This window comes from Sinocyclocheilus anshuiensis, unplaced genomic scaffold, assembly GCF_001515605.1.
Source record: "Sinocyclocheilus anshuiensis isolate Anshui unplaced genomic scaffold, SAMN03320099.WGS_v1.1 scaffold581, whole genome shotgun sequence".
Taxonomy (NCBI): domain Eukaryota; kingdom Metazoa; phylum Chordata; class Actinopteri; order Cypriniformes; family Cyprinidae; genus Sinocyclocheilus; species Sinocyclocheilus anshuiensis.
In genome coordinates, this window is record NW_015540886.1 from 355,220 (window position 1) to 366,886 (window position 11,667).

Consider the following 11,667-nt stretch of genomic DNA (forward strand, 5'->3'; position numbering starts at 1 on the left):
ACAGAGTCACCTACATCTTGGATGCCCTGGGGGAAAGCAGATAAACATCAAATTTAAATTTTTGGGTGAACTATCCCTTTAACAGAAAAAGTTTTTTTTCCTTCTAAAATTCATTTAATTTTTAAATGTTATCTTATTTTATATAAATATCAATTTCATATACATATTTATTATAAAATATTTATATTTATCTTTAAATACCTTAAATATTACTATGTAAATTTACTATGTAAATAACAAAAATTACTATGTAAAAAATTACTAAAATAATTGAATGTAATAATTATAAATAATTTGATAATATATATAATTATTTATTTGTTTTATTTTATTATATACAGTATACATACACACACACACACACATATTCTTGTTGAGAAATTGTTATTATAACCCAGTAAAATAAAATCAAATTGAATGAAAAAAGACAAAAAAAATAACACAAAATTTAACAGAGCAGCCATCACTCAGCTCTTTCTATCCCAATAATGACAGCGGGAAGCCCTGATTTATTTAGGAGGTTAAGGTTGCAGATCCTTGCAGACACTAACAATTAATCTTGCTTTATTGACCTATTACTCACCTATAACAAAGCAAGACCACATGAGAGAATGACTTAAAGGTCAGGATTTACACTGAAGACAAAACTCATAAATGACTCCCAGCTGTAACAATAGCCTTTGGGATGAAATGAAATGGTAGACCAAACAGACTTTTTTTGTGTTTCTGCTGATGTTTGAAGCTGTTTTAAGGTCTAAAGAGCACACCTCGTTCATTTGACGCAGGTCAAAAGATCACCGTTTTTGACCCACGCTAACCATCATAACCGTATTATTGTCCACCGTTTCCCAGCAACACATTTTATCTCAGCCAATTTAAAAGTATTAGCTCTATCTTAATCCTCTGAAAAGCTGTGAAATTTAAAGTGCCAACACAAAGTGCAGTCAATCACAGCCAGAAACTGAAAGAATCAAAAAGTTACAAAGACAAATCATTTTACCCCCAAATATTTAAAACTAGTTCAGCATAAGCCTCAGGTGAAACCATTTAATAGTTTTATTTCTCTACAAAATGATTTCAGTATTTATAAACATCCTTAAAACACGATGCATTTACTTAAGAAACAAATGTGCACAACATAATAACGTTATTAAATTATAACTTTATCAAATATAATTTAATCGATTATTATAACCTTTTTATTATATTTATAATACATAATATGTAGTTTTGTTGTCTGGTGGACAATAAAACAAGCAACAACAAAAAAGCTTTCATTGAACTAACAACTAAAAAAATTGAACTAATAACTAAAAAGCATCACCATCAGGTTTTGCATGGTTAAATATCATTTACATGTTCTTCAAAAAAAATCTAAAATTTAGGTATTTTTGGAATTCACATTAGTGTTGCACAATTTGCATATTTCAGCTTCAAGTGTGAAAGTGTGAACATGCCCCTGACTGTGCCCTCACCTGTTCTCGTTCTCCAGGCGCTGGAGGGTGCGCTGCAGCTCTTCTCTATCCTGGCAGTCCAGGTGGGCCAGCAGGTGGCCGTGGGGGGAGTCCTGCTCAAGGGCAGGGCTGGAGTGACGTAGGAGGTACTGATCTTCATCCCTGAGTCCCCCCACACAGGAGACAGTGCACACTGAACACATTAGCGGTGCCACACAGCAGCAGACAGACACACACAGCGCCAAGCGTGCACACAAAGCAGCAGGTACATAAGCCAAATGCACACAATGCAGCAGTGGCATATCAACACAGAACACATGCACACATATTCTGCATAAACTGCACATGGCGTCTTTAGAGTGTATGCAAACACAGACTTACGCACACCATCATCCATAAAACAAACAGCAGCGTAGATGCTGAACAAGCGGCGATCACAAACACGCATACTTCTGGTAATCCAAGCACTCCCCATGCCATAAAATACAACAAGCTAAATAGGCACAGCTAATATACAGGCACACAGGATGAGCAAAAAAAAATCACACAAGAAGCTCTGTAATAATAATCACGACTCTCACATTAGTCACATCAATAATAAAAACTAGCTGTTTTCATGCCCTCTGCTGTAATTATAGAGGTTCCATAACATGGGCCATCTGTAAACAAAGGCCACTTACAGTATAGACCTCTGGATGAGGAAGATTTGGTAAAAGCCACTGAAATGGCACATTATGCCCTGTCAAATAAATATAATACATTACTCACTGATGCACTGTCTCTCTCTGCCTAGAGAAATCTCGACCTAACCCCCCAAAAAAAAAGGAAAGAAAAGAGGATGCCGATGCCATATGATACCGTATAAGCTGGATACAGCCATAATAGCGGCTCAGTGTGTTCTACAATTATATCAGACAAGGAACATTTACAACCAAATGTTATTTAATTTACACGGAACCAAACTTAAACACAAATTTTACAATATAAAAATCGTCTATTTGCAGTGAGATTTACTAAATTGTGCGTTTAACTTGAATCATGCCCAACAGATGTCTGTTTTAAAGCAGTATGTAATTCATTCCTTGATTTGCTTAACAAACACCTACATTGAGACTGCATTGACAAACATGTTTATAGTGTATTATTTTCAGCATGTTTATTGCTAAGTTTAGCGCAGCAATAATTAATGTTATGTATCTGGTTGCCATGACAACCTCACATGCTTGCTGCTGATCTAATCATAGTAAAATCAGTTTAATATGGAGTTACACAGAGTGTGAATTTTTAGGTTAACAACAGAAACACTATGGCCTGGTTTCACAGACAGGGCTTAGATTAAGCCAGGATTAGGTCGCAGTTCAATTAGGACATTTAAGTATCTTTTATAAGTGTACCTTAGAAAAAAACATTACTGCTGAGCATCTTGGGACAAATCAATAACACTGACATATTTTAAGATATGGCAGTGCATATGTATGTGTTTAAAACTGTGACTGAACAAATCGACTCTGTTTGCCCCCCCACCACATCAAATGTCAAGCTACGCCCATGCTTAACATTCTAAAATAGTTTTTGTTGTTGTTGTTTTTTACTTCGTGAAACAAATAAAAAAGAAATTCTGAAGATTGTTTATTATGCTCTTTTTGTGAAATGTGGGATTGGAGTTTTCAATCTTCAAAAAGGACACAAAACAGAATCAAATGGTCAAAAATTGTCAATATTTTAATTTTTTATATATATTTATTTTATTTTAAATTATTTCATGTTTATTTTTAATTAAAATGACTTAATTTCATGAAAACTTTTAATATTATGCTTAGCTCATTTTAATATATTTATAATATGTAGTTTTATAAACTACATATTTTTGGTATTATTATTAGTAGTAGTATTATAGTATTATTGATTTATAATATATTATTTTATGCTACAATTCTTCCCAATAACTAATTCTCTTCGGGTCATGAGTTTGACTGTGAATTATTCTTTTTAGTTGAATCATTTTAAAGAATCTGGTCACAATTAACAGTTGCGATGAATATTTTTATTCATCGCAATGTATGAGTACATTGTTGTTAAAATGTATGAGTAACAACATACATTTTTGTGTGTTCCTCACACAAGGTTATTGTATGGCTTCATATAATACAATTACTTGGAATACAGTGCATGAGTCAGGTGAACCACTTTTATTATGGTTTAATGGTCCTTTTGCATTGCTTTTTAAAGCTGGATAACTTATTGTAATTGCTTTGAAAAGAGATTCTTTTGTGTTCCATGGAAGAAAGAAAATCATAAAGCTTTGGAACGACATGAGGACAAGTTCATTTTTGGGTGAATTATTCCTTTAAATGTCCTTCTTTCTCTCACTCGTGCACAAACACAGAGCAATTTCCAGCATAAAACATGTGCAGCCATGACTCTGGGCTGTGATGATCTGACCTCTTCTATTAGTTTTGATTTTCTGAGGGCTCACCTAATTTCCCCTATATAGGCTCTTATTTCAGTGGCTTTCACATGTCCGCTGGGCTTGCAGCTCTTAACATCTTGTTCGGTAGCATTTCAATAGCCTAACTAACTAACTAACTCTCTCTCTCTTTCTCCTGTCAGCATCCAAGCCTGCTCTATTCATCCCTACTGTTGTGCTCCTTAATCACACAGACTTAATACGACGGAGGGTGAACGAGCACATTGCCATGGGTCGTTTTCATTATCTTTTTTAATTAATGTGACTGCCCAGCCACACCAAACATGAAGGCATGCATGCATGGCCATGCACACATCCACACACCCATGCATGAGGACAGATTTGAGTGTGTGTGGGAGGTGGTGTACTCACAAACTTTCATCCGGAGAGAGACTGTCGGTGAAAAAGGAACAGTTCTGGTTCTCCATTTCTGCCAACCTGAAAAGAACAAGCAAGTGAAATGAAAATGTCATATTACAGAACACGGGTCAAAACATATAGAAAGGTGTACAAAGGCAAAGTCACCATGCACTGTAATTTGTTTGTGGACAGTGGCTTCAAATGCAAGATGCGGAAGAATGGAATAGCACACGTTTGGCAGAGGAAAAGAAGATGACAGCTGTGACTCATCAAGACATCTCAGTGACTGCATAGGAGACACAGCAGTTACTCCAACCTAAAAATCACATGCTGTTATCCTACCCTGACTTTTCAGATACCGTGCGCGACTAACCTGGGTGGCAAATTGTCATGCAACTGCCGAAGCTGTGCCTCGCGGCTTCACCCTCTTCTTTCTCTCTCCATGACAAAGTCAGGGGAGAATCTGTTCCCCTTTCACTTCATTTGTCACATGAATTTTTATGACATAAACACCTCTCCTGGGTACTTTCACCCAAACACCTCGCAAGTTTGCATTCCTTGCCACAAGTGGCATGGTAAAAACAGAATATGAAAAAGATCTTCATCATGCATTACATATTACGTGGCATACAACTGACATGCCATTACCCGAAGGTATACAGTATGAATGCTTTACGGTCCACTGCAGCTTTAGTCCTTGTGTCAACCTAAAGCCAAATCAAAGCTAAAATGAGCAATTTCTATGTATCTAGCTGCACCAAACGCAATTGCAAAAGTATTGAAAATATTTTCTATATAGGCAATTGTAGAGCTCCTATCAACTTGAATGGAAAAAGAATGAAATCAAGCTTACATTTCAACAACATACACTAACGTTAAAAAGTTTGGGTTCGTTAAGATTTTTTAATGTTTCTGAACAAAGTCTCTTATGCTCACCAAGGCTGCATTTATTTGATCAAAAATACAGTAAGAACAGTCATATTGTGAAATATTATTACAATTTAAAGTAACTGGTTTCTATTTGAATATATTAAAAAAAAACTATTTATTCCTGTAATGGCAAAGCTGAATTTTCAGCAGCCATGTTTCCAGTCTTCAGTGTCACATGATCCTTCAGAAATCATTCTAATATGCTGATTTGGTGTTTACATTTGTGATAAAGAGGACAGAAAGCAGTACTATGAAAGCAGTACTCCCTGCTCCGCCATGGTCCCTGAGCTCCCTGTGCCGCCATGGCACCCTGTACTGCCTGATCCGCCCTGGAGGTATTCCCCGTGTCCCAGTCCTGCACCAGCCTCCAGGGCTGAGCACTGTACTGTACATCACCTTTGGGAATATGATGTGGTGAAATTACATGGCCTTTTGTCCAGCCAATCATAATTATCCTTGTCAATTACATGCAGCTGCATAATCCCTTTACAAAGGCATGTGAAAACCTCATATTGGCAGATTACTGTCTGACAACCTTTCCCCATGTGCTGTGACAGTAATGTTGCCTGACAGCCGATCAGACTGCATTTACTGTAGCCTATGTAATTACAGGGCTTTCTCTCAGAGGAATAAAACAAGTGCGGTGACATTGAGGGCTGTGTGTATTTGTGTGGATATGTGGAAATAGTTGATATGATTTTCTCTCCTGCATGCAAGACATGTCAACAAATCACCCTCGTAGCTGCCTGGGTTGCGCCGTGTGTGATGGCGCGCAGCTGCCACATGGATTGGTGCTTTTTCTCTGGCTCCTGCATGGAGATCCCGTGTGAAAGGGTGCCAGCAGCCTGTGATTTCCTCTGCTTCACTCTTTTTGAGGCATTTTGTAATTTACAAGGCAGCTTGTGCAGCAGAACAGCTGCTTTTAACAGGATTTTGGTTAGATTATTTACTAAATGCTAACATGTGAATTCTTTACTGTCAAGACCAAAGTAGTGTGTTAAAATTCAAATTCTTAAAATATACCTTAAAATATAGTTGTTGTTTTTTAGGTTTGTCTTTTATGCTCAACAAGGCTGGATTTATTTGATCAAAAATACAGTAAGAACAGTCATATTGTGAAATATTATTACAATTTAAAGTAACTGGTTTCTATTTGAATATATTAAAAAAAAACTATTTATTCCTGTAATGGCAAAGCTGAATTTTCAGCAGCCATGTTTCCAGTCTTCAGTGTCACATGATCCTTCAGAAATCATTCTATGCATTTATTTGATCAAAAATACAGTAAGAACAGTAATATTGTGAAATATTATTACAATTTAAAGTAACTGGTTTCTATTTGAATATATTAAAAAAAAAACTATTTATTCCTGTAATGGCAAAGCTGAATTTTCAGCAGCCATGTTTCCAGTCTCCAGTGTCACATGATCCTTCAGAAATCATTCTAATATGCTGATTTGGTGTCAAGAAACATTTATTATTATCAGTGTTGAAAACAGTTGTACTACCTATTTTTTCAGGATACCTTGATTATTAGAACAGCATTTACTTGAAATAAAATCTTATAATTAAATGCATCCTTACTGTAAAACAACAATTACTTATATAAAGAAATAATCTTACTTCTAATAATCTTCTAAAAACAGAGTAATAAATTAAACATTTCAGGCTGGTCTAGCTAATCAAGTCACAAATATTTGTGTAGCACTTTTCACAATACATATGGTTTCAAATTAGTTTTCCAGAAATGTCTTACAAAATCTGTCTCTATAACAGGGGTGTCCAGTCCTGCTCCTGGAGGGCCAACGTCCTGCAGAGTTTAGCTCCAACCAGCTTCAACACACTTGCCTGGAAGTTTCTAGGGAGTCTGAAGACCTTGATTACCTGGTTCAGGTGTGTTTCATCAGGGCTAAAGCTAATCTTTGCAGGACAGTGGCCTTCCAGGGACAGGTTTGAACACCACTGCTCTACAAAGTCTTCGGTCTATGCTACAGTTCACTATTGCACTCCTTGTGGCAACATTGATAATGCAACAAATTGCACTTCCACCATTTTCAGAATGCAACAATATATGAAAATGAGTTTGCATGGCTAGAAGGTTCACCCTGCGCCACTAGCAAAATTCTGAGTGTCATCCAGAACAGACAAGATTAACCCAGCACAACAGAGGTGTTCTCAACACAACAGGGAGCGGACAACTTACCATTAGCAATGCAGGGGTGAAAGTTTGCTTTTAGCAATGCTCTGCACTGTCCCTGCCTTAGCTTACCCTTAGGTGAGAGACTGCGGAGATTTCACTACCTTACCAGGACAGCCTGTGAATTAGCAACAATATAAGAGCCTCTATAAAGACCTTAATGAGGAGTGCTAAGTGCATTCATGTCATGTTGCTAGGAAAGTTGACAGAGAAAGCTCTGAATTGCAGACTAGAACACACAGGATGGGGCTGCCTTAGGGAATAGCAGAAAGTCGATACACATTCACAAAACCAGGTGTCCTTCAGCCAATGACGGTGGCACTGGCTGACCTGGTTAACCCCTCCACCTGGCTGGGACGACTCCTAACTGAATACACTGAAACCTCCATCAGCTAGATCCAATCAAATGTGTTACTAGGAACCGCTGATGATGTTACAGATTCTGTGGTGCGAGGTCAAATGGAGTTTGAGGTTATACACGCATGTCTTTGTAGTGGTTTAAATGGGTTTCTCAGTGTGTGGTCAGTGTGGTCTCTTGATTGAGCGAAAAAGAGAGGTTACAAATACAGATCAGCAAGTACATGACAAACTATTTCCTCCTTTGAGAAGCCCTGTCTTGAAATGGACATTATGTGTTGAGATTCAGAACAGTGGTTCAGCCTTTCTGATATGCTGTCTGTTCTTCAGATGAAAGGCTGTCAGTACAGACCACTTACTCTGTCATATCCAAGCAAATCCACCCCTGTACGGTGAGTCTAGAACATCAAATGCCAGTGGATTTATTCTCCCACCCCCTCGATGTTGAGGTCCTTCAGTCATTACTCTGGATTAGCCTTTAAACGCACATACAATCTCCGTTCCCTTGCCTATGATGTTCTCTTCCTCTGCGCTCGTACTGCAGATACCACATCCAAAACATCTGACAAGGATTTAATTTTCTATTAGAGTTCAAAGCTAGTTTTGACAATGTTGGAAATAAATAACGTGCCACCTCATTTAGCACATGCTCTCTATCGTTCATATTCTGCGAAGGACAGAACTATCAGATAAAAGTGAATGAAAGTGATTTTCCAATGGGCTTCCAAAGGCAACTGGATTTTACATTTTTTATGAAAGCATCTTTGCAGCAATAAAACGCTTGTCTTTTCTTATTTAGCCGACACTTAGATCAAGTAGTATAGTTTAAGAATGCATAAATGTACAAAAGCAAGGACATAAATGGAAAGCTCGAGCATTTTCTGAAAGCACATTGAGATCAAAGAATCAAACGAGACCGTGCTTATTAGCATGTTTTTCATTTGTCAGAAATGTTTTAACGGCCAAATTCAATAAAGAAATAAGGCAAATCAGATAATGCCGCAAATAAGTGACAGTTTGCAATCTGATCACAATTTGTGATTAAGTAAATGTATAAATGGATGCAAGAACAAAAATGTGGAGATACAAATAATCTTCACTGGGTATAAAGCAGTGATAAATCGCTCAGATAATAAACAGATAATAAACAATTTATGATAAATATTGCAAATAATAAAAAAAATGAATATTTTAAGCCATCAACCAACCCATCAGTTTTTTGTCCATGTCACTGAAGTACACTTTTACCATGTCATTTGTATCCAGTGATATGTGCAGTGTAAAAAAAAATGTAAAATTCATGTCATGTCCCTGAGTGTTTTAAATATTCAGGCATTTTCTTATCTAATTTAGTCAAGGCTGTTGGCATTCTGTGAGCCGACGATCCCAGAACATTTTACACATTCAGTCAGACACAAACAGACCCCTGTGAAACATATTAACTGGTGACAGTTGAATAAAAACAACGAATATTTTTTGAGCAGGAACAACTAACGCAGATGGCACTGATGTGTGTTGGGAAACCAGAGATAGCATGAGAGAGAGAGAAGAGACAAATTTGGGGAATTAAAAAGGACTAGACAAGAGGAAGAAGTGGGATATGGTAAGTGATTGATATTAGGAAGGAAAGAGGGAAATGAAATAAGACATTGAAAGGCAGGAGTAGAAATCAAGCATATGACAGAGGAGGAGACATAGATGAAGACAAAAGGACACAAGCAAAGAGAGAGAATGTGTGTGTGCGCTCTGGTCTATTTGTAGTACAGATAAGAGCTGCAGCAGGGTGTGAGCTGAGACAGTTGGCAGCACAGTATGGTAGGGTAGGCAAAGGGCTGATCTGTGCGTTCATGTGTGCATGTGCTTGTGTGTATTTAGGTAGTTGGCAGGGAAGTTAGATGGGCCAGAGGAGCATATCCCTGATCGTTTGCTGCAGTCAAACCAAACCAGTCACATTGGGCCATTGGCTTCACTGCGCTTCTACAGCCGAATTAAAGGGTTAGTTCAGCCAAACATGAAGATTTTACTCACATTCATGTCATTCTAAACCCATGTAATTTTCAACTGTAAATGACCCGACAATTCCTTAAATGGAATTTGTTTATACTGATTATGCATTTTGCATGGAATTGTTTTCATTCAGAATTTTATTTTGACATAGTTGTAACAAACACACACAATGTGATTGTATAAACTGCTTCCCATTGTCAGTGTGTGCATGCGTTATGAAGAGCGCAGACTGTAATCACGTTTTAGTGTCCCCTTTTTTTTATTGTGTATTGTGCATCGCATTTAAAGGGTTATTAGGTAAATGATTTCACATTTTTCACTTAGTAATTATATGATGTAAATTGTTTTACTGTCGTATTGGTTATTATATTGGTTTTATTATTTGATAATGGTCTCATACAGGGTTTCTCTGTTTTTCTGTTACTCTTACAGCATTTTACTTGAGTGTCAAAGTATTAAACTCTTTTGGATACATCAGTTAAGCAGTACTGACCAATTATTCAACATGTTTCCCTCCACCACTAACTCTAAATCCTGCTAAAAAGTAACACTTTACTTGAATCCTTCATGCATAATGCATTATAAAAGTACTTTATAATGCATTGTATGATATGAATATTTGTAAACAGTTATAATAAATTATACTACTTATCTATTCATTGTTAAATCTTTACAAAATATATACATTAAAACACAGCAAACAACCAATTTTAGATGTAACAAGGAATCTGCAAATATTGTAATTCATTTGAACTTTGGCTACAATTATTTATTTATAATGCATTATATATAAAGGCTTCAAGTAAAGTGTTACCAAAAAAAAAAACCTTAAACCAGTCTAATCTGGACTCCCAAGCCAGTCCAGAATTTGGCACACTTTTATCCAGCTAAACACCTGCTTGACCAGGCTGGAAGACCACAAAACAAGTATAGGCTGGTTAAAACCAGTTTTTTTTTTTTCAGTAGAGAAATGACAGAAATGTTGTTTTTGTGTGACTTCAAATGTGTGTGAGCGTGACAAAAGCCTGAAGTACTACTGCACCTAATTCTAAACCCCACGGATATAACTGTGTGTAAGTATGAGCAAGCATTTTAACATGTTTGAGGACAAGTCCATGTCTGTGTTTCCTGAGCGTGTAATGTGCACTCCGTCCAGGCCAGAATGAGACTGATCCGTGCTGGCAGCCACCTCGAGCCCTCCAGACCTTGTAGGTTGAGCTTTCATTCTTCTAGTGGAAAGCAGCTGACCCCTGTCCACCCCTCTGAATGCTATCTCTCACGCTATCTCACTTTTTATAACCCTCTCTCTCTTTCTCACACCCCTCTCACTTCCTCCCAGGCTGTTGTTAAGGCCCTGCTGTTTGGAACACTGTGCCCATGCAAAGGGGATCAATATGCCAATCAGACCTCAGAGGAGTGAGCAGAAGTGGCTGCTGGGAGAATATCAGAGCATAAGTGAGGCGTGATCACTGTCTGTGTGAGGCTGAACTCGTACCTGCTGGCAAAATGCTCGATCCGGCTGTGTGTGTCCGCATGAGGCAGCCTGGGAGATGAGCAGGGCCTGTCAAAAACAAGAACACACACATTTGTTAGCAAAGTAGCTTGTTACTGTATGTATGAATGCCTAGTTTTCTGGTCTTAACCGGTCTATGAAGTTGGTCAGTCTGATCCTTTTGCTTGATTTAGAGGGGTTTTGGATGCTTTCAGCTAATCAGGATGGGAAAACAGATGGATGACCTGTTAAACCAGCTGGAGACCACCTTGGCGAGGCTGGGAAATCAGCTTAATCCAGTAAAGACCAGCAAACCACCTAGGTTTTTATCTAAAGTGACGTGACATGTGACGTGACATGTGGCCAAGTATGGTGACCCATACTCGGAATTAGTGCTCTGCAT

General features: G+C 37.6%; 1 protein-coding gene across 1 annotated transcript in view; it reads right to left on the reverse strand.

The window, feature by feature from the left end:
* Nucleotides 1-11,667, reverse strand: part of LOC107688688 (dystrophin-related protein 2-like) — a 38,402-nt gene that overhangs the window by 4,947 nt on the left and 21,788 nt on the right. Inside the window, exons 12-14 of the mRNA XM_016486417.1 lie at nt 11,268-11,333; nt 4,294-4,359; nt 1,476-1,616 (exon numbers count right to left, since the gene is read on the reverse strand). Of these exons, the coding sequence (XP_016341903.1) occupies nt 1,476-1,616; nt 4,294-4,359; nt 11,268-11,333 (273 nt within the window). The remainder of the gene's footprint in view (nt 1-1,475; nt 1,617-4,293; nt 4,360-11,267; nt 11,334-11,667) is intronic.